This window comes from Schistocerca gregaria, chromosome 2, assembly GCF_023897955.1.
Source record: "Schistocerca gregaria isolate iqSchGreg1 chromosome 2, iqSchGreg1.2, whole genome shotgun sequence".
Classification (NCBI taxonomy): Eukaryota; Metazoa; Arthropoda; class Insecta; order Orthoptera; family Acrididae; genus Schistocerca; species Schistocerca gregaria.
Genome location: NC_064921.1, coordinates 628522521 through 628547409, shown reverse-complemented (window position 1 = coordinate 628547409; position 24889 = coordinate 628522521). Strand labels below are relative to the sequence as shown.

At 39.0% G+C, this 24889-nt stretch overlaps 1 protein-coding gene across 2 annotated transcripts in view; it reads left to right on the top strand.

Annotated features, from left to right (window-relative positions):
- The window catches only part of LOC126334641 (ATP-binding cassette sub-family C member 12-like), a 498524-nt gene that overhangs the window by 275932 nt on the left and 197703 nt on the right, over positions 1 to 24889 (top strand). For both annotated transcript variants that reach the window (XM_049997082.1, XM_049997083.1), the window contains exon 16: positions 4387 to 4513. In XM_049997082.1, coding sequence (XP_049853039.1) covers positions 4387 to 4513 — 127 coding nt within the window. The remainder of the gene's footprint in view (positions 1 to 4386; positions 4514 to 24889) is intronic.

Here is a 24889-nt window from a genome sequence, read left to right as displayed (position 1 = left end):
TCACTGCTTTACCTAATGTTTGTATCAGCATGCACATATTAGTATCTTGTTTTCCCAGTGAAATCACTTATAGAACATTAAATGCATTGTAGAATGAAAATGCTGGTTATTCAGATTAATAATCTTCATAGCTCCACTGTCACAATACCGTTTCTTTGCATCACTGAAGTTTCCAGCAGACACGCCAATTATGCTTGAGTAGAAGCAATATTTCTTTTCAACATCTCATTTTGTCAAACATTATTGCTGTCACTAGTCTTCTGTGGACACTTCCCTCCTGTGTCCTAGATGTTTTAGAAATATTTGCTTCACTCATACATTTGACATCTTCATATATCTGTTATTTAATTCCCCTTTTTGTGTTAGAAATGACAAATGCAGTTGATCCAGTGCACTTTTTCATGCAGTTCAGTAGAACAGATTTTCTTCAATATGTAAATTTAAACTCTGGATTTCTGATGCTAAATTGTCCAAGAGATTTTTAAAATGATCATTTCCCTTTCTCAGCATAGGGAAAATTCCACCATTTAGTACACTTTCAGACAATGTATTCTCTTCATATTTCATTAATTCATCATTCAGACTTAAAAAATTAATAACTCTTGCAGCATACCTACAAGTGTGCTAATATCTTCATTTTCTTTGTGTTAATCCAAAAAAGATGTTCAATTAACATGTTTAAACCTTTCATGCTGCTACATTCAAGTTGCACATGTAATTTGTCCTACATTTCTTTAGCATTATTGCATGCCAAAACATGTTCAGCATCTGGTGTACTTTGCACATTCTGTCAGGCTTGGTAATTTCAGTCATCCTTTTGTCCTTCTATATATGCCACATTTTGTTCATATTTTCATTCCATGGCAACACCACACATTCATAAGTACCATTAATATCTTCAAGATCATGTGAGCAGAGCACCATAGAGATGTGCCATTTCCAGTTTTCCCAATTCTTAGGTCCTACAAGTACATCAATCTTCACTTTATAATCACCATTGGTACCCATAATCAAAATATCCACGGGTGTACTGCCGGTCTGCAGTGTCCAATGGGCAAATATTTCGGCGATCATACATGTCATCATCATCGGGTGAACTGACGGACTGAGCTCCTGTGATCAAGCCGGTACGGAGATCCGTACGCTATGGCTGCTCAGGGGGAACTGGATTCAGTCGTGGTGGCGGCCGATTTAAATACCCTCTGCCCGCGGGGCACTCCCTCCGCCGTCCGTGCCCCGCGCCACGGTCACGCGGTGGCACAGATTGCGACAGCGTCTGAGATGACTTCAGTGTGATGTCTCTGTCCGCCGTGGTCATCACACAACTATACATTTGCTCGATTTACTCATGATTAACCCAATCGCTGGTTACCAAGCCTTGCTAAGATTATAGCCATAGTCACGGTTTATGAGGTTGTCATTGGTGCAAATTTCGATGGCCTCTCTAACAACGCTGTCCCAGTATCTCAATGTCTGTACCTGAATCCTCGTGCGTTCATACTCCATAGCATGATTTTCTGACAAACAATGTTCAGTGACCACCGACTTGCTTGGATACCTCCGTCGAGTGTGCCTCTGGTGTTCACGGCATCGATCGTCGATGGAACGCATCGTCTGACCAATATACGACTGCCACATTGACATGGAATCTGGTACATGCTGGCCTTCCTCAGACCGAGGTCATCTTTGGCACTCCCCACCAGTGCACGGGTTTTATTCGGAGGACAAAACACAGTTCCGACCCAGTGTTTCTTCAAAATGTGGGCGATTTTTCCTGTGAGTGCGCCTATATATGGAATAAACGCAGTGCCTACCTCCTCCCTCGTGATTTCATCCATCTCCACAGGTTGTGCTGCCGTATATTGGTCAGACGATGCGTACCATCAGGGATTGATGCTGTGAACTCCAGAGGCACACTCAACTGATGTATCCGAGCAAGTCGGTGGTCGCTGAACATTGTTTGTCAGAAAATCACGGTATGGAGTATGAATGCACGAGGATTATGGTACAGACGTCGAGATACTGGGACAGTGTTGTTAGAGAGGCAATCAAAATTCGCACCAATGACAACCTCATAAACCGTGACTGTAGCTATAATCTTAGCAAGGCTTGGGAACCAGTGATTGGGTTAATCACGAGTAAATCAAACAAACATATAGTTGTGACGACCACGGCGGACAGAGTCATCACACCGATGTCCTCTCAGACGCCATTGCAACCTGTTCCACTGTGTGACCGTGGCACGGGGCACGGACGGCGGAGGGAGTTTGCCGCGGGTGAAGGGTATTTAAATTGGCCGCCGCCGCGACCGAAGCCAGTTCCCCCTGAGCAGCCATAGCATGTGGATCTCTGTACCGGCACATTCACAGGAGCTCAGTCCGTCAGTTCACCTGATGATGGCGACATGTATGATCGCCGAAATATTGTGCCCGTTGGACACTGTAGACTGGCAGTACACCCGTGGCTATTTTGATTATCAAATACACCGAGAGAAACTTAAGAATCACATTGGTACCCGTGTTTTTATGAAATTTTACTGCTACTGTGCATTTCAATTGGCAAAAAAATTCTTATCGATCACACACTGGGTTTCTTTAATCTTCACTAAAATTATGGTTTGTTTATTTTGACATGGTCCTGGCCCATAATCTGTTATGAACTATTAGTATTGACCAACACAGTTCCTTTTAAGAATGATTTATTCACAGGATACGAACTATTCACTGACAAAATGAATTACAAAGAGGTTTTATAAAAATCAAGGGCATTTCGAAATGTAATGAAATAGCAGTTTATAGTGAACACTTAACATTTGTCTTTTTATTACAGCATTTACAATTTCATTTATTCTCAATATTTCTAAATTTTGCAGCATTAGCACACTTCACAGGCACACAGTTTGTGACTTCTTAACAGATTATATAACTTGTGACATGTACTATCTACTATTTGACTGTTCTTCTTTGATCTCACATTAATTCTTAGAATGTTCCCTCACCAAGTTCTCTGGTCAGCCATTCATAAAAGTCTTTTTGCACTTGGGGTACCATGAAAATAAAGAACACAAATTTTGTAAATTTCTGCTTTTATCAAATCTGCCCCTCATACAGAATAATTTTTTTCTGTTTAGTAGAGTATCCTCTGTTTGACACAAGTTTAAACTGGTCAAGCTGCACATGAACACCCATTATAATCCTTAAAAATGAAAAATAAGATAGAAACTTGCCTCTAAAGGACACAAACAGAAACTAGTCCTTACAGTGCTTTTCCCCCCAGAGCAGTAACTGTTTATTTGCGTCTTTAATGTACAGCTGATATAAGGTATTGAAATTGCATAATATTTCACTACAAAACACAGCCAGTGACTCGGTTAACAGTCTCAATGCCACATACAAAACTATTAGGAGAGTTTTCTAGTCAAGTATTGTAATAAGTTGAGCATCTTGGAGTAAGCTAAGATTGTTAAGAAATCAGGAGGATATTTGGTTCTGTATGTCATCTGTATGGTGGAATATAAAATATTTAGTAGAAAACATAGACAAAAAAGGAATAGAGTGCAAGGTGGACTTTATTTTTCCATCAGTGTGGAAATCATAGAAAGTTGAACACTAGAGCAGAGTGATATGGATGTGGAAGGAAGAGTATGTAAAAGTTTTGAGGAAACCACTGCAGGGTTAATCTCAAATGCTTTGGGTAAACCTCAATAAACTTAGATAAGATGGCTGTAAGAAGATTTAAACTTGCAGTACCATCTTACTTGGTGATACTTGTAGGAATGAAACTGTATGATGAGAAAACAGCTGTCAGCATTTCCTTGATAATCAGAAGTACAGCTACTGATCATGTGTAATTCAGTATCATCACAGAAACAGAAATATGTTTATTTTTATTTTCTAGAAAATTTGCATTATAAAATGTATCACATTGAAGAAAGTGACACTTTAAACAAATCACATAAAATTTAATTTTTCATTGTCCTGGGTTTTTGTTAATATTTGTGTATAAAAGAAGAAAAGCAAGAAGCAAATATTCTATAATATAGATAAATATATAAATTTTATTTTCATATTGATTAACAGCATACTACAATCAATAATTCATGTGTGGCTAAAGTTACACCATTTTCTGCATCTGTTGGTCTGAAGGATAACTATATTTTTTAATGTTATTTCATAATTTGCTAAATACATGGAAAGTGTGTAAAAACCAATAACAGTCATAAGGCAATTGCATCCCCTCCATTCAATCACCTCTGAAGTCTATAGCCATTTGTTTGTGGCTGCACAGAGTGAATTTCTTTTGAGTTTTATCTGACTAATCTTTATACATTTATTTCAGTTAACAGTCTTTGGAAAGTTTTCTTTCACAAACTCCACTTTTTTACAGGGACATATACCTCATAGATGAACCTCTAACAATGGTGGACCCAAATACACGAAGAACTGTGTTTGAGAAAGCAATTTTGACAGCCCTTAAAGGAAAAACTGTCTTCATAGCCACAAAACTTACAACGGTAAAATTAAGTAAATAGTTCAGTTCATGCTCCCCACTAACTGCTATATTTAAATGGAAATAAATGGCAAACTCTACATATCTAAAAGTTATCTTTGTGTTAGTATGGTTATATTTGTGTATGTGTGTGTGTGTGTGTGTGTGTGTGTGTGTGTGTGTGTGTGTGTGTGCGTGTGCGTGTGTGTGTGTGTTTGTGTGCAGTGGGTGAGCTATATTTCGAATTTAAGTAATGATGAAGTGTAATTCAAAAATTCTTATTTCTAGTTACTTTGTTTTTAATCAGTTGGATCACCATGTGAAGGCCACAAAGCCTTAGGTCAGAACAAGAAGGATACTGGCATGTACTGTATAAGAATGTAGTTCATTTTAAAACTCTTAATAATTATCGAGGTAAGGAGAAGCTCTGTTTGTGGAAACTATCTCAGCATTCATCTGGATCTATTTCTGTATGCTTTATTGGATCAGACAAACTTTCCAAAAAGCTCACAGTAAAATATTTTGACCTTAATCTTTTTAATGTAACATAAATCCAAATAGTTGCTCACAGATTGCTACATGATCAAAATGAAATAAACCATGAAAAAAAAGAAGTTGAGCAAAATTGTGAAGAAACCTTTGATTGGCAGAAACATGTGAATCGAAAACAGGTGATTGCTATTTTAGAAGGGTATTCTATGGTCCGCAGCCAAGGAATAACAAAAAAATTACTGAATTAAAATAGTGTGAAATGGAATAAAAGCTTGAGCTAGTGATAAATTACTTTCCCATAGTTACAAATATTGAGAAGTGTTTGCAGCCAGTCATTGTAGACAGATGAGGGCACACAATTCTTATCAAAAGTGACAAAAAGAATCAAGGAATTGAAGAAAAGGAGAAGTGCTGAAATTTCATTTTAAATTGTGTATTGATTGAATTTTTATAATTCCCATCCGAGTTATAGGAAAAAAAGAAAGGGTGAGTGAGTGAGTGAGAGAGAGAGAGAGAGAGAGAGAGAGAGTGAGAGAGAGAGGGGGGGGGGGGGGGCAGTATGTGATCTGTGTGAGAAAATTAATCTCAGCCATGGGATAAACTGTAATAGATTGAAATTAGTTTGAAAAAAACTACTTAGAGGAAACTGAAATTAACTGTTGAATTATGAATGGCTATGGATGTTGACATACAAAATGCAATACTTGGAAGAGGAAGAAAATCAGATAATACCAATGCCAATGCCTCTTCTTTAGTCTTTTTCTTCTTGTTATTTATCCCGGTTTCTTGAGATCTTTTGTGAAGAGACATGATACACCAAATTAAAACTGGACCTTGATATTTTGAATAAACTTTGGGTTCAATCCTTTTTTTTTTCTTTTTTTTCCAGCTTGGTCACACACTGGTGTGTAACATATTTCAAAAATAGCTGTTTTGTAGTAACGTGATGTGGGTATCTCACATAAAGTTCAAATAAAACTGGTTTTACTCTCCATTCAGGTCAAGGTCAAAATTCACCACATAGGTCTGTGAACTGTACACACACACTTTTAGCACTCTTAGTGATAACTCATCTCAGAGTAAAAGCCACACATAAATTCACGCTTTTTTTATGCATACAAAATTCAAAACACCTTTATATTAAACAAATAAATTATGGCATGTAATTACTAATTAAACATTTCTGATTCTGAATAAACTTCAAGAACATGTATTTCATAATCATTAAAATTTTATCGCCTGAGAGAAATTATTAGTTTGCTAAAACAGATTCAGATTACAGTCAACTCGTGTCTGCTTGATGACATCACGAATCGACACTTGCTTGGAATGAACAAAATACCTGTACTGAAAAATACTGTCCGTTGAGTAATTTACTGACTTTTATAACAAATTTGGTACCTCTTCCATCGCTACAATATATGATTTATTTATCTTGGGTTTCATGCTCAGAGCTCCTCAAGAGGACCACAGCATCCCAACACTACTGATAATTAACTGGCTTTTAGTATGTCCGGCCTGTGGTGAGAGTGCAGCGCTTGAGAGTGTGCTAGCAATATTCATGTGGAATCACCCTTCCTCACTTGGGGAGCTTGCCTTCTGGCATTTATAAAGCGTGCACATTCATAGGTGACAGTGGTGATGTCACGAGCAAAATTCGTGAACATGCCTGCCTAAATTTGGGTAATAGCAAAACTGTTCAATCTGAGCAAAAGTTTTATTTATGCCAAAATGCCCCCAATTTTTATGGGTGTACCAGATAAAGTCTCATAAACAACTTTCTGGAATGCACACACACCACCGTTCTTCCTCTTTCTTAGGTTTATGATACAAAATGCCATCTTTTATCATAAATTGCTTAGCTAATTCTGATTTTGGATTCTCAGTCATCATTTGCACAATGTTTTTCCACTTACAGTCAGCATTTTCCAATTCAGACATACGTTTACACATATCTAGAAAATTATGTCTGTATGTTTGATCTTTAACCAACAGTACTTTGTACTCTGATGCCTGTTCGATTAGTTCTTTATTTTTAGACATGCCCTGTAGCAACCTGAACAAGACCTCAGCAATTATGTTATCTTTCCCATTAATATATACAATTTGGAAGCGATACTCTTGCAACGCTGAAGCCCATCTCGCTAAGTGTGCATGTAACAGTTTACATGTTAATAAGAAACTGAAAGATTGGTGGTCACAGTACACCTTTATACTGTAAACAAAAAAAATGGAATTCCTTGGAAGCCCAAAACACAGCTAAGGCTTCAAGTTCCAGTACTGAGTATGATTGTTCATATTCTGTTAGTACCCGATTTGCAAAACTAATCACTTTAATTTGATGTTTACCATCTGTTTCATCCACTTCAAACAGATAAGCTCCTAGTCCTGTAAAAGATGCATCAGCAGCAATGCAAAAATCTTTCTCCATATCAGAGTGGTACAGAATACCTGCATTGACTAATGCTTCCTGGATTCTATTGAAGTCTCTCTCACAGGTGGAATTTGACTATCAAATTATATTTTTCCTGAGCAGATTTAACTACAAATTGCTGTTAACTGACTTATTGGCTACAAAACGCCAGTAAAAGGATACTAATCTCAAGAATGCTTTCAACTGCCTTTTTGTTTTAGGTGATGGAAAATTCTTTATGGCTTGTATTTTATTTTCATCTGGCACAGTCCCTAAGGGTAAAATGACATGTCCCAGACATTTAATCTTTTCATTACCAAATTCTGACTTACATAGGTTGGCAGTGACTCCGGCCTGTTCAAATTTGCTCAACATTCTATTTGTTATCTCCATATGCTCTTCCCAGGTGGGAGTCACAATTAAAATATCATCCACATATATGGTGACATTATCAAGCAACTCTGGGCCTAACATTGAATCAAGATCTGCTATAAATGCTCCAGCACTTGTATTTCAGCTGAATGGGAGTATTTTAAACTGGTAACTCCAACCAGTGAAAATGAAAGCTGTATATTTTCTCAACTGTTCTGTCAAGGCGATTTTCCAGTAGGAAAATTGCAAATAAGTGTGTGAAAGATACCTTACTCCAAAGAACTTTTGCAACTATTCCTCCAAATTCTCTGGCCTAGTCCTTACTGGCACAATAATTTTATTAAGGTCACAAGCATCTCTCACCAGATGTATTTTTCCACTATCTTTTGTAACTGCTAGTAACGGGCTGCTGTAAGGTAACAATGACAGCTCAATTATTCCCCATTCTAACATCTTACGTATCTCTAGTTTCACTGACTCCTTTTTCGACTATGGAATGGAGTAAGTAGCCTTACAAAATGTCTTGTGTAGTATCACATCAATATTATATGTATAACCCCCGATGACCTCTGGTCTCTCAGAGAGTACCTCTAATTGTTCCTTCAATAGCTGAGATAATTGTAATTGTTGCTCTGGTGCCAGATATGTAGATTCCTCTACTTTATTGTTTATTGCTTGACAGGACACTGTGTTACTATCATTCTTTCCATTGTGATGGCTGTAATCTCAACCTCCCCCCCTCCTCCCTCCATTCCAAAACACTGCTGAATTTGCAGTATTTTTGTGAGGTTACACTTCACTTTAACATTCTGACAATACTTGCAATGTATAGCTTTAGTGCACACCAATTCCAGTTTCACTCTCACTTCCTTATCCTCCAAGCTGCAAATACCTTGAGAGAGGTCCATATAGGCACTCCTTTCTCTCGAAAACTCTCAACCCAGAATACAGGCGACTCTTAATCCCTTTACAACCAGGAATGTGCAATTTAATGCTCCATTTCCCATAAATATGTCCACCTGTACCTGGCTCTCCACTACCTGTGCACCAATGGCACCCGACACTTTGCAGTTCTGAACTGGCAACACTGGCACTTTATGCAGTTGGCACAATTTCCTATAGAAATCATAACTCATCACATTAACTGCAGCTCCTGTATCAATCATGATATTGACCCGTATACTAATAACTTTAGCCTGAACCACAGCCAGTATCAACTCACTATCTACTTGGTTACATCTCTTATTCTCCGATAAAACTTCCTCCTTCATTCCAACACCATTGTTATATCTTAACATATTCACTACATCATGTTTCTCCTTACTCTCTTGTGAGCTCTGCCTCCATCCCACAGCCGACAATGGAAAGCTAATTGCGCCCATCTTTAGTTTGTCGAATTGGTTGATGTAGGATGACTGTCATTTGTCACATCAACTATTCTCACACTTTGATTCTGATTCTGCCAAGCCAGGTTGTTTGAATTACCTGTTTGACCATATTTGTTCCTATTATTGCTATTGTTTGTGTATCTTTCTGTGTTATTCTGACCCGGATACAATGCCATTGCAAGTCTATTCTTCCCCTATTTATGGCCACCTCCTGGACCAAAACTTTCCTCATACCTTCGTTTCCATCTGTATTGAGGTGAACCTTTTCCCTAAGCCTGTCTATTGTCATTACTTTTGTCATCATTCAGATGACTGCTAAACAACTGTTTCCTTACAATCATAACTATTTCCATTGATACTTTGTAACTTTAAGTCTTCCTAAATTAAATCTAACAAATCCAAGAGATACAAGAAGCTACCCAAATCATTGTCTGGAACATGGATTAGTTTCTCTCTAATATTTGGTGGAAGTCTGGCTTTTAATAGCTTGATCACATCATGATTTGAAATCAGTTCGTCCCAATATCGCATTTTGTGGATGTACTTTTCGAAATACTTTCCTAGGCTTCCTTGTTTAGGACTATATGCCTCTGGACTTTATATTTCTTTTCTAAGTCTTTGCATTTATTTAGAAATGCCTTCTCAATTTGTTCACAGGTGTAGCTATTTTCAGCTGCATCTGTCACCCATAGAGCAACATTTCCTACTACGTGCAAAACCATAAACTGTATCTTTTGTTTCTCTGTCAATGCTATGTTCAAAAACTCTTTATGAATACAACTGGGTGAATATTTTTCTTGTCAGTGGAGAAGGATTGAAACTGGCAGTGTTTTATTAAACTCTCTTCCATCATTATTGAAGATACAGTGGGCACAGCCCCTGCTTCATTCAACGGTTCAGTGTTAGGACTACATGTTCCTGCCTGTCCCCTACAAATTGTTTTATATATGGCAGAGAATGGCAAATTTTTGGGAAAAACATGCAAAGCAGGTACATAATTGTCCTCCATTCTCATATTTACTAATTCCTGAGGTGTCTGATTGATCAGACAAGTTGAGTGAACTGCACGAATTGTGCGTCACTTCTGTTCATATTTTGTCATCTATCTGTTTCTCTTTGTTATCTATCCATCTTTCAGCTTTTTCTATGCATACTATTCTCCTCTATTTCCTGATTTTGTATGTCTGTGGTTAAACTGGCTACCAAATTTGGCAATTCCTGGTACACTTGTTTCAAACTGGCTATGTCTGCATTCATGACCTCTAAACATTTAAGCTGTTTATATATTCTGTTTTCCCTCTCTTTTCCCCTTTCTTCCCTTTTTCTCTCTCCTCCTGCTGTCTCTCCCTTTCTAACTGTATTCTTTCCCTGTTTCTATCTCTCTCCTCCAGTTGCTTCTGGAACTGATTTCGGGCACGGCTCTTTCACCCACAACATTTGGCAACATGTTGCTATCAGCACTATGCTCAATTTCTGTGTGCTGATTTGAAGTTATTATTTCATGATCAGTAATATGTTCCTGCATGTTCTTACTAGATGTAGATGCCATGGGGGTTTCCTCCAATTTGTTATCACTATACTCTCATGAATCTGCTTCCATATCAACTTCTCTCCTAGTCTTACTAATCTCTTTAACTCTTAATGAGACATTGTTCTATCACAATTATTTTCACATGGTAATTACCACAAAAATAATAATAATACAGTATAAAACTTCTAATCCCACACAAATTTACAGCAAATATAAATTTTCTTGCCTACTTGAATTACTTTTTACAAAACACTATCATGTGGTACGAATCATGAACATTGGGAAACAATATGGCTCACGAAAGCAAGAGATATTTTCATTTCTGTTGTCATATTTATTTTTAGTCAAATCTGTGGTGGGTTCCAGATCTTCTGTTTCTCTTTATATCGAAAATAATATTCCTCACACACATGAAACAATCTACATATACAAGCATTAATTTTCTTCTATTAATGATATATTCTTTCCACATACATAAATTTTCTGGAACATCGAGCCCAACTTTGGGCGCCAGTTATCGCATAATTTTTTTGAATGAATTAAATTGAATACTGCTTTGTACAACAAAAACTGTGCTGTTATTCCTATTGTACAAAATGGTTTTGAAAGTACTCTTTTATGTTTGTTAAAAGCCATGGCTAATTATTCTCAGGGTGCCATCACCAGAAATATCATACGCATCCCAACATGAAGACATCTGTCTTACTCACGATGGATTAAAAATCTCTCTATAATATTATCCATTTAAACAATACTTAATTATTTTTTCTGTGGGGCTGGATGCTCCAGGATAACTACCTATGTGCAATGGCAGCATAAGTATTTATACAGGGTGTTACAAAAAGCTACGGCCAAACTTTAAGGAAACATTCAGCACACACAAAGAAAGAAAATATGTTATGTGGACATGTGTCCGGAAACGCTTACTTTCCATGTTAGAGCTCATTTTATTACTTCTCTTCAAATCACATTAATCATGGAATGGAAACACAGAGCAACAGAATGTACCAGCGTGACTTCAAACATTTTGTTACAGGAAATGTTCAAAATGTCCTCCATTAGAAAGGATACATGCATCCACCCTCTGTTACATGGAATCCCTGAAGCGCTGATGCAGCCCTGGAGAATGGCGTATTGTATCACAGCCATCCACAATACAAGCACAAAGAGTCTCTACATTTGGTACCAGGGTTGCGAAGACAAGAGCTTTCAAGTGCCCCCATAAATGAAAGACAAGAGGGCTGAGGTCAGGAGAGCGTGGATGCCATGGAATTGGTCCACCTCTACCAATCCATTGGTCACCGAATCTGTTGTTGAGAAGTGTAAGAACACTTTGACTGAAATGTGCAGGAGCTCCATCGTGCATGAACCACATGTTTTGTCGTACTTGTAAAGGCACATGTTCTAGCAGCATAGGTAGAGTATCCCGTATGAAATCATGATAATGTGCTCCATTGAGTGTAGGTGGAAGAACATGGGGCCCAATCAAGACATCACCAAAAATGTCTGCCCAAACATTCACAGAAAATCTGTGTTGATGACGTGATTGCACAATTGCATGCGGATTCTCATCAGCCCACACATGTTCATTATGAAAATTTACAATTTGATCACGTTGGAATGAAGCCTCATCCACAAAGAGAACATTTGCACTGAAATGAGGATTGACACATTGTTGGATGAACCATTCGCAGAAGTGTACCCGTGGAGGCCAATCAGCTGCTGATAGTGCCTGCACACACTGTACATGGTACGTAAACAACTGGTTCTCCTGTAGCACTCTCCATACAGTGACGTGGTCAATGTTATCTTGTACAGCAGCAACTTCTCTGACGCTGACATTAGGGTTATCGTCAACTGCACGAAGAATTGCATCGTCCATTGCAGGCATCCTCATCGTTCTAGGTCTTCCCCAGTCACGATTCATAGGCTGGAATGTTATGTGCTCCCTACGACACCAATCAATTGCTTCGAACGTCTTCCTGTCGGGACACCTTCGTTCTGGAAATCTGTCTCAATACAAATGTACCGTGCCACGGCTATTGCCCCGTGCTAATCCATACATCAAATGGGCATCTGCCAACTCCACATTTGTAAACATTGCACTGAATGCAAAACCACGTTCGTGATGGACACTAACCTGTTGATGCTACTTACTGATGTGCTTCATGCTTGTACTGTAGAGTCTCATGTCAACACAAGCACCAAAGTCAACATTACCTTCCTTCAATTGGGCCAACTGGCGGTGAATCGAGGAAGTAGAGTACATACTGACGAAACTAAAATGAGTTCTAACATGGAAATTAAGCATTTCCATACACATGTCCACATAACTTCTTTTCTTTATTTGTGTGTGAGGAATGTTTCCTGAAAGTTTGGCCCTACCTTTTTGTAACAGCCTGTAGATAATACTATTAATAAAAACTGTACCTCTGGCATAATATGAATTAGAAAATATTACAAGATGCTGTTTTCAATTTATTGAGACTATTCTTTTTAATATTTTTAGTATAAAATTACTGTTAAAAGAACTTGTATAATTTTTGCCATCAGTGGTGTCACTCCAATAATGAGCCTACACAAAATGTCCAAGGCAACATTTAATTATTACTTACTGAATCATAAGCAGAATAGGTACTCACTACTGACAAAAACACATATTACAATTATTAATTCCGTGCATATTCACTAAAATTCTATTACTACTACAGATAATTGTATCAGTTACAGACCAAGAACAATCAGTGTGCATCAGCTAGAACATCAGAATCAATAAGATATGAAACAAAAAAATATGCTCATTCTTCTTGTACAAAGGGACAAAGATAATAATAATTGTGATTCTAAGAGCGTATACAGTTCTTCTCCATTTTTGAGTACCAACGACTGATTTATGCTCTTTTTTACCAGAGGCTATGCTATAAAAGCCCCCTGGAATGCCATTTGGATAGTTACATACAATCTTGTAAACGGCATTCCACTATAGCATATTTCTTTATATTGATTGTCTATGTCCAAACAGGTGATGATAGATATATTTGATTTGATTATGGTATTAATATATTTTAAGTTTGTCAGTGTCCAAACAGGTGACTGCAGATATGTTTGATATAGTCATGGTATTAATATATTCTTAGCTTATCTGCATCCAAACAGGTGACTACATATACATGTGATTGTGATAGTTGCGATAATACAGGTGCTTTCTTTCAATTCTTGCACATGGATGATTTTACTTTGAAGTTGAGTACAGCCTTTTTTATTACTTCCCCTCGGAATGATTTGTATTATGCTCCCCCATTTGGGTAAAATCCAATGGGAAACTGAGGGAAAACCAGGGCAGAGCTATAAAGACTATACTCATAAACATTTAAATGCATAAATACAGAACAGCCACAATCTCCACACTGGTATGTCTCGATACTGATACAGTCTTTACCATGTTATACTCCACATTGTACTCAGGATCTCTGTCAATACTGTTGCCTATCCCACCCACAATAACTACTGTGTCCTCCCCGGTAAAGTCTTTACAGAGTGAAACTAAACCCTCTGTCACCTGACCCAGAGCAGCACTAGATTAAAACAAAAATTGGTGACCTGATATTCTGATCCTAATTCATCCTGCAGAAGTTTTCCTACACCTATAGCATGAGAGCTACCAAACACCAAAACTTTTTTTCTCTTTGCTGGCTTCCCTATACTCTTACTTATTTTTCTACTGAAAGTTTGTTGTTCCCTGTCTAGACCTAACTCTGCCTGAGTCTCATCAGTTTCTAACTGAAGCAATAGGTCGAACTTATTTTTTACATTCACCACAAACCTGTCTGATGAAGTTCTGAATCTGCTCCTTCTGTTGACCATTGCTACTTGTAATATACCCCTCCTTCTTTCTTGCTGCTACTGCCCACTGTGGTAAAGTCTTTTCTGGGTATTCAAGAGGAGTAAGATTCACAATAAACTTTTTAGTTTACTTATCTTTTCTGGCACAGTTGTCTCAATTTCTTCATGTCTATGGGTCTGATTCTTAAAGGTGGAATTCTCACATTTTAGGTACGCATGGTTGAACTGATCTAAATAATTTGGAGGAGTTTTGTTGCACATTTCTTTATGTTAATTTATTTTGTCACATTTTATTATATCACACAGTCTTGAATTTTCCCATTAACAAAGCCATAATTACATTATTCACCCAAAATACCAAATATACATCTGATCACATCAGAGGCTTACTACTCCTTCACTCTGCAGTAATAACAATATTCCAAAAGGTTTACAATTTTTCTTGACAGATAAATTTCTATTAAGTTCCGTTATTATTTCATAAATAAATCCAGAAATAAATATAATAAACAGTACTAGGTTGTGTAATTAATAATAGAAATTTTAAGTGCCCCAAATATTTCATAATTTCAAATAAATAAATAATAATAGAAAAAACAGTTTTAACTGTACATTCAGAGCTAGCAATTTTAACAACAAAAATAAAATAATTCCTTTTCATGAATTTTGGCTTGACACATAACATATTGTATATAAAATTATATGAAAATTTTCAGAAAAATACCTGAGATAATATTGACCTGTCCAAAATTAGAAAAATATTACTGGCATCAACTACTACTGTTGTGTCTGCCCCTGGTGGCTGAGTGATCAGTGTGACAGAATGTCAATCCTTAGGGCCCAGGTTCGATTCCTGGATGGGTCGAAGATTTTCTCCACTAAGGAACTGGTTATTGTGTTGTTCTAACCGTCATCATTTCGTCCTCATTGACGCACAAGTTGCCAAAGTGACATCTAATCGAAAGACTTGCACCTGGCGAACGGTCTACCCGATGGGAGGCACAAGTCACATGACATTTACTACTGTTATGGAAAAGTAATGCTATAGGAAGATGTCCCATTACACACTCCCCATCTCTCTTTACCCTTCTCCCTTTTTAATCTGTCCTGATGTTTACTAGCTTGATCCAACTCAGCATGAAGGGTGGCAATTTTCCCCATCTGTTCCACTATATTTCTATCTCTACTTCATATCCTACAGAACCCCTGATGAGCCCAATTCACTTCCCCAATACCCACGCCACTATAGTCATCCAAATGGAGAAAACTACTGCATCCATCACACCAAACCCTGGAGTTATCAATTTTATGGCAAGACAGACAATTTTAACATATGTTAAAAATAATACTTTAATGAATATAATTCATTTAAATTATTAAGAAGCAAGAAAAACACATTTACAAAAATTAGGCCTATCACATCTGTATGTAAACAAAGCTACTAAGTGCAAAGTTCCTAGATCCAGTAAATTAAAATTTGTTTCACAAACAACAATTAAAACAATAAAGCGGTACATTGTACTTAACTTACTGAAAAGAAAAAAAACTGTTAAATGAGACTGTTTAAGTTTACTTCATCAAAACATAAGCAAAAAGATGACTGTAACTCTGCTTTATGATATTTTGATGTTTTCCAGAATAAAAAGCAAAGAAAAGTGAATCCTTTAATGGTAAGTGTGAAAAACAAACTAATACACATATTTAATTAGCTATTGGTATTAAACTAAGTTTTATTTCAGTCTAAGTCACTTATCTGTACAAGAGCACAAAACTCTCGCATCTTGCCTGGAAGAGAGTAACTGCATTTGTGGGTCAGTGAAGTTGAGGCCATTATCATTGTTGGCAATGTGTAAATAAAATTCTGTCAGAAAATAATTGTTTTAATAGCTAATATTGTCCCTGAAGTTAATACTGAATATAAAAATAAGAAGAGTGCAGTTATTTTTTATGTCTACAGTCGTAGAAAGTGAATAACTGACTTTACTACTGTAGTTTATTATTGTTTATAGCAATTTGAATTCCATGGATCCATTTTAGCGTGGTAATGCATGGACATGAAATGAGTCATAACATGTAGTTCATTAATTCATTTCTTTCCACCAGGACAATAAACAAAGATTAAGAATACAAATTGAAAATAATAATAAAGTAACACAGTCAGTAAGTTCTAATTACACTCACAAACAGAGATTAAGATATAATTTTCAGATCTTATCTAAACAGTTTTTTACAGAGTAAACATGACCATATTCTTGACTTACAGATCACCAATTAATCTAATTGAAGCAGGAAGATGTATTGAATCAGGAATACACAATAATACATGGTAAATAATCTTAGCTAACTCTCCTATAGAAGTCTTATAGAGAATAGAAACTGTTTTCAAGCAAGAACTCCTTTACCTTACTTTTAAATAGTACATTATTACTGTGTAGACACTTAATACTACTTGGAACTGCATTGAAGATTTTGTGATGGGGAATTTTACATCTTTTTACGCCAGAGACAAATTTTTCAGGTCACATTTCCTTCTTGTGTTATGATGATGGTATGTTTCATTCGTTTCATATTGAGTAAGGATTATGAAGCATGAATGTCATGATTGAAAAGAGATATTGTGAAGCAGCTGTTAGTATTCTTATTTGCTTAAAAAGGTTTGACATGACATTCTAGGAGGCACACTACACAAAATTTGGAAAACCTTTCTCTGATTTGTAAAGACTTTTTTTAACAGTGGTGAGTTGTCCTAGAAGATTATTCCATAACACATTAGCCAAAGTAAGCAGATTTTGAGTCACAGATGTCTCCAATTTTGTCGGTTATGCAGATGGCAAATGTTGCTGAACTAGGCCTTTTCAGGGTTTACTGAATATGGTGTTCAGCCTGTTACCTAAATGTATGCCCAATAATATCAAACAATCTACCCTCTGTAACTGCTGGCTCTCATGTGCAATATGTATCTCCTGTGGGCTTTTGTGACCAGAATGGAAAGGAATGTTACTGGTTTTGGACCACTTTTTTCGCTTTTTGATAGATGGCCCTGTAATAGTCGCAAACATATGGCTCGGAATTTTAGAGATAACAGGTAGGTTTTTAAATTAAAATACAGAATGTAGGTATCTTTGAACATTTTATGTTGGTTGTTTCACTGTGTGGTGAATGACACTTCATCACTAAATAGAACACGTGAAAAAAATCTGTCATCAGCCAATAATTGCTCTTGTGCCCAGTGGCAGAACTGTACGTGATGTTCAAAGTTGTCATCATGCAATTCCTGGTGCATAGAAATATGGTAGGGTGCAATCGATGTTGATGTAGCATTCTCAACAGCAACGTTTTCGAGATTCCTAATTCTTATGATACTGATATGCAGATTAGCCTTGACAGCAACTAATAAACACCTACTTGGGCATCATAATTTGTTGCAGGTCATGGTTGACATTTCACATGTGGCTGAACACTTCGTGTTTCCTTACATAATGCAACTATCTGGCGAACAGTCCGGACACTTGGATGATCTCGTCCAGGATACCGAGCAGCATACATAGCACATGCACATTAGGCATCTTGATCACAATAGCCATACATCAAGATGATATAGACCTTTTCCGCAATTGGTAAATGGTCCATTTTAACATGGGTAATGTATCACGAAACAAATACCGTCCACACTGGCAGGGATGTTACGTGAAGGTGTACACGATCAAAGGCAGAGCCACGTGTGAAAGCACCCATGTGATTTACCAACTGACCTGCCTACACTGTGACGCTTTCTATGTGGGAATGACCAGCAACAAACTGTCCATTCGCATGAATGGACACAGGCAGACAGTGTTTGTTGGTAATGAGGATCACCCTGTGGCTAAACATGCCTTGGTGCACAGCCAGCACATCTTGGCACAGTGTTACACCAGCCGAGTTATCTGGATACTTCCCACCAACACCAACCTATCCGAACTCCGGAGATGGGAACTTGCCCTTCAATATATCCTCTCTTCTCGTTATCCACAAGGCCTCAATCTCAGCTAATTTCAAGTTGCCGCCACTCATACCTCACCTGTCATTTAACATCATCTTTGCCTCCACACTTGCGCCTTGACTTACATCTCTGCCCATACTCTTTGCCTTTAAGTATGTCTGCTTGTGTCTGTGTATGTATGGATGGATATGCGTGTGTGTGTGTGTGTGTGTGTGTGTGCGCGTGCGAGTATATACCTATCCTTTTTTCCCCCTAAGGTACGTCTTTCTGCTCCCGGGATTGGAATGACTCCTTACCCTCTCCCTTAAAACCCACATCCTTTCATCTTTCCTTTTCCTTCCCTCTTTCCTGACAAAGCAGCCGCCGGTTGCGAAAGCTCAAATTCTGTGCGTGTGTTTGTGTGTTTTATTCATTGTGCCTATCTACCGGCGCTTACCCACTTGGTAAGCCTTGGAATCTTTGTTTTTAATATATATATATATATATATATATATATATATATATATATATAGCCTTGGAATCTTTGTTTTTAAAGTGTACACTCGCACACACACACACACTCACACACACACACACACACACACACACACACACACATATCCATCCGCACATACACAGACACAAGCAGACATATTTAAAGGCAAAGAGTAAGGGCAGAGATGTCAGTCGAGGCGGAAGTACAGAGGCAAAGAAGTTGTTGAAAGACAGGTGAGGTATGAGCGGCGGCAACTTGAAATTAGCGGAGGTTGAGGTCTGGCGGAAATCGAGAAGAGAGGATATACTGAAGGGCGAGTTCCCATCTCCGGAGTTCGGATAGGTTGGTGTTGGTGGGAAGTATCCAGATAACTCGGACGGTGTAACACTGTGCCAAGATGTGCTGGCCGTGCATCAAGGCATGTTTAGCCACAGGGTGATCCTCATTACCAACAAACACTGTCTGCCTGTGTCCATTCATGCGAATGGACAGTTTGTTGCTGGTCATTCCCACATAGAAAGCGTCACAGTGCAGGCAGGTCAGTTCGTAAATCACGTGGGTGCTTTCACACGTGGCTCTCCCTTTGATCATGTACACCTTCCGGGTTACAGGACTGGAGTAGGTGGTGGTGGGAGGGTGCATAGGACAGGTTTTACATCGGGGGCGGTTGCAAGGGTAGGAGCCAGAGGGTGGGGAAGGTGGTTTGGGGATTTCATAGGGATGAACCAAGAGGTTACGAAGGTTAGGTGGACGGCGGAAAGACACTCTTGGTGGAGTGGGGAGGATTTCATGAAGGATGGATCTCATTTCGGGGCAGGATTTTAAGAAGTCGTATCCCTGCTGGAGAGCCACATTCAAGGTCTGATCCAGTCCCGGGAAGTATTCTGTCACAAGTGGGGCACTTTTGAGGTTCTTCTGTGAGAGTTTCTGGGTTTGATGGGATGAGGAAGTGGCTCTGGTTATCTGCTTCTGTACCAGGTTGGGAGGGTAGTTGCGGGATGCGAAAGCTGTTTTCAGGTTGTTGGTGTAATGGTCGAGGGATTCAGGACTGGAGCAGATTCGTTTGCCACGAAGGCCTAGGCTGTAGGGAAGGGACCGTTTGATATGGAATGGGTGGCAGCTGTCATAATGGAGGTACTGTTGCTTGTTGGTGGGTTTGATGTGGACGGATGTGTGCAGCTGGCCATTGGACAGATGGAGGTCAACATCTAGGAAAGTGGCATGGGATTTGGAGTAGGACCAGGTGAATCTGATGGAACCAAAGGAGTTGAGGTTGGAGAGGAAATTCTGGAGTTGTTCTTCACTGTGAGTCCAGATCATGAAGATGTCATCAATAAATCTGTACCAAACTTTGGGTTGGCAGGCTTGGGTAACCAAGAAGGCTTCCTCTAAGCGACCCATAAATAGGTTGGCATATGAGGGGGCCATCCTGGTACCCATGGCTGTTCCCTTTAATTGTTGGTGTGGTCAGGATGAAGCTGGCTAAGGTGACGAGGAAAGAGATAGTATAGTAGGAGTGGTGAACAGTATAGTTCTGCAAATTAGACGATGGGCAGCGGTGAGATGGGAAGAGGGGGCGGGGCAAGCAGTGGAAAAGGAGAGAAGTAAAAAGACTCGGTTTGATGGTGGAATGATGGCTGTGTAGTGCTGGAATGGGAACAGGAAAAGAACTGAATGGGTGAGGACAGTGACTAATGAATGATGAGGCAGAGGTTTATGGGAATGTAGTATGCATTGCAAGGAAAGTTCCCATCTGTGCAATTCAGAAAAGCTGGTGTTGTTGGGAAGGATCCATATGGCACAGGCTGAGGAGCAATCATTGGAATAAAGGATGGCATGTTTGGCATGTGTGCTCAGCAACAGGGTGGTCCACTTGTTTCTTGGCCATAGTTTGTCGGTGGCTATTCATGTGGACAGACAGCTTTTTGGTTGTCATGCCCACAAAGAATGCAGCACTAACCACAGCTTGTAGATCACATGACTGGTTTCACAGGTAGCCCAGTCTTTCATGGGATAAGTGATGTTTGTGACCATACAGTAGTACCGTATTTACTCAAATCCAAGCTGCACTCGAATCTAAGCCGCACCTGAAAAATGAGACTCGAAATCAAGGGAAAAAAAATTTCTTGAATCTAAGTCACACCTGAAATTTGAGACTCAAAATTCAAGGACAGAGAATCGTTTTAGGCCGCACCTCCCAAATTGAAACAAAGGTGGTCCACTGTAATATGAGACACAATTTAGGTCGAATGAATGATGATACAGCTACAGTAGTTTTGTTCAAGTCGTAAGCTTAGCAGTTAAGCTTTACCAGGTAGCCATTACTATGCAGGCGCTCCATCCGTATTTATACGGGTACCCTTCCTGTTTCACGTGCTTCGTCTGGTTTGAATTGATTGCTTATTTTTCTTTGATCTGATAAGTGCCGTTCTATTTGTTACAGGTGTTTATGTCACTCTAAGCTGAAACTGCATTATTGTACCGTGTCATTTTCATTCATTGTTTGTTGCATTCTGATAATCAGTGTTTATGACCTGTCGCCGTGCCACTCTAGGCATGGCTTGCTTTTGTGCGCCATACCGCTGCTTAACATAAAAAAAAAGAAAAGAAAGAAAAAAAACTGCTTTCTTTGGTAATGATCAACAAGAACCAAATAATAGACTGCGTATAATAGAAGATGTTCTGAACGAGAATTTAGGGAAAAATTTTCTCCGTCTGAAAATCTTTGCAGACGCCTCTTTAGTACATTACATTCTGCTCAGAAATTAGAGTCATGTGAGATTTAAAAATCTATTCAGTTATTGTGCTTCATTTCTGACTGTATCACTATTCGGTGTAAGAATAATACGAATATAAACATGGCATGATATGTATATTCTTACGCGTGTTCTGTTGTCTCACTCTATAGTTTCGTAGTTTATTAGGCAGACAGGATTTAAATGACATAGCAGAAAACATGAAAGAATACATGGCAAAATGTTTATATTCATATTTTTCTTATGGTGAAGGGAATACTGCATGTGATTCACAATCTATAAAAGTTCCTATTAGCAACCATCTCTTGTCACAGATAGGAAAAATTTCAGAACGTAGAGTTGGCCATATTGACAATCATCCCAAACAGTCTTGCCAGTCAGTTTTTTGTATTATATTGAAAGGCTGCTACATTCAAAGATGAACAGTACGGAATTTGTATTTACTTTGCTGGATAATGTATGAAAATGCAGTGGTCGAAACTCGGGGCAGAGAAAAAAGCTCGTCTTCCACCTTTTTTTAAATTTATTTACTGACGCAGAGGTTTTGGTGCCAGTATTTATCTGTGTGCCTACAAAGCATGTCTGTGTAGCACTACATATATTCGATGGCAGAAGTTAGTTGTGGTGGCACCTACCAACATTTTACAGAACTTCCGTGTACTTTGCACTCAATTCTAAGCCGCAGGTGGTTTTTTGGATTACAAAAACCGGAAAAAAAGTGTGGCTTAGATTCGAGTAAATATGGTAGTTTGTGGTGGGAGGATGTATGTGACAGGTCTTGCACCTAGGTCTATTACAGGAGTATGAGCCATGAGATAAGAAGTTGGGAGCAGGGGTTCTGCAAAGATGGATGAGTATATTGTGTAGGTTTGGTGGATGGTGCAGGACGGGTAGGAAGGATAGTGGACAGGTCATTTCTCATTTCAGGGCATGGTGAAAGGCGGTCAAAATCCTGGTAGAGAATGTAGTTCAGATGTTCCAGTCCTGGATGGTACTGAGGTACGAGGGAAATGATCCTCTATGGGTGGGTAGTGGGATTTTGGTAGGTGGTAGGAGACTGGAAAGATAAGGCATGGGAGATTTGTTTTTGTACAAGGTTAGGGAGATAATTATGGTCCATGAAGGCTACAATGAGACCCTCAGTATATTTTGAGAGGGATCGCTCACCATTGCAGATGCAACAATCACCAGCTGCTCTGAGAGGGAGAAAAAAATCAATGAAATTAAATAATCATATGGCAGTTTCAGCCAGGAGACTTCATATGTGTTTTTTCAGCCACCTAGTGCAAGTCTTTTTATTTGGTGCCACTTCAGTGACTTGCATGTCAATGATGATGAATGTAATGGGTGGCTGCTGTCAAAATGGAGGTATTGTTGGTGATTGATAGGTTTGATATGGACAGAGGTACAGATGTAGCCATCTTTCATGCAAAGGTCAATCTAGGAAGGTAGTAGGACAAGGTGAAGCAAATGGGGGAGAGGTTTTTGAGGTTCTGGAGGAATGTGAATAGGTTGTCCTCACCCTCGATCCAGATCTTAAAGATGTCATTAGTGAATCTGAACGAGGTTAGGCTTTTCGGATTCTGGTTATTTAGGAAGGATTCCTCTGGATGGCCCATGAAAAGGGCCCATCTAGAGAATCCTCCCCCATATATCATTTTGTTTCCTCATTTTGCATGAATTTAAACTTTTTTGTGAATTTTCACACGTATTTTTGTGAAATTTTTCGGATGTAATTCTATGTTATTTATGTAATTTTTTGCCTTTTTGCACCACCATGGATCCTTGCTCCTTCCACCTGTGGCAATACAGAAAATTTTCCTTATTCCTTGCCAGAACCCAGTCCCACATTCTGTTCATGCTTTTTTTGCCTGGCTCATGGAATCCCCCCTCCTCAAATGGTCATACCATCAAATTACCTGTCTCTAGCTGCCACCCCTCCTTCCATAATGACCTCACCTGTTCAGATTCTGCCAATCCTTAGTCCTCACCAAAATGGTCCTGCAGAACCATATCAATCAGGCCCAAACCTCCTTGCTGTACCTTCTCTACACCTGCAAAATTCTCTAGCTGTAATCCCAAATTCCTGGAACCCATAACACACATTGATACTCTTGCCCTGCAGGAACTTGAGCAACATGCACAATACCACCTCAGAAAGCTCTCCACAGTGCTCACTACCTACTATCGTTTTGGAGTACCACTGTCCATCACCACTACAATAATCTCCGAACCTCCCCTCATCCCCTCATATCTGACAAACGTGACTCGCAGACCTACCATACTTACCCCACCATCCAGAACTCCCTCCCACCACCATACAGAATCTGGAAACTAAACAGATCCAAAACACAGTCGTGAAACTTTCCTCCAAAAGCTTTAGCCCCGCAGAAATATCAGTCCTTTCCAAAGGCCTCACCTTTTGTCCCACTCCTGAAGTCAATCATGCACGACTTGTTAAAGACATTCTCTCCTTCTCCTGGTCCCTACAGTGGAAACACTTATTTGCCACCGATCCTATCAATCAGACTTAACCAAAGTCCAATATTGCACCCTGCCTAACTCAGCTCACTCCTCCATCCAAACGTGATGCACCGCCACTACCCTCAAATCACCTGCTATTAACTTTCCAGACTTTCTTAACCTCTAACCTTGCCTCACCATCATTCCACAAATCCCTCAACATGCAAACTAACCTTACATCCACAGAAAAAAACACAGTCAAGTATCTAAAAACTGAGCCTGACCTTATAATCCTAACTGCTGACAAAGTTTCCACTACTGTTTCTTTTTAACCGCAAGAGTTGGCAGGGAGAACGACTCTGCCAGCTGTCAGATACTTCCATGTACAAACCTTGCCACAGTGACTCCATTCCAGAAATCCAGCAGGATCACTAATCACTCCTCAAACCCTTATGCCCATCCCAGAACCTCACCCCAGAGTCCATCTCTCTACCCATCCCTCCCACTCCCCGCACTCCTACCTTCTACATGCTTCCTAAAGTCTATAAACCTAACCACTTGGGACGCCACATTGTGGCTGTTTACTGTGCCCCACTGAGAGAATCTTTGCTTTCATAGACCTATTACCCGAAACCTACCCTCCTATATAAAAGATACCAACCATTTCCTCCACCAACTCTCCACAGTTC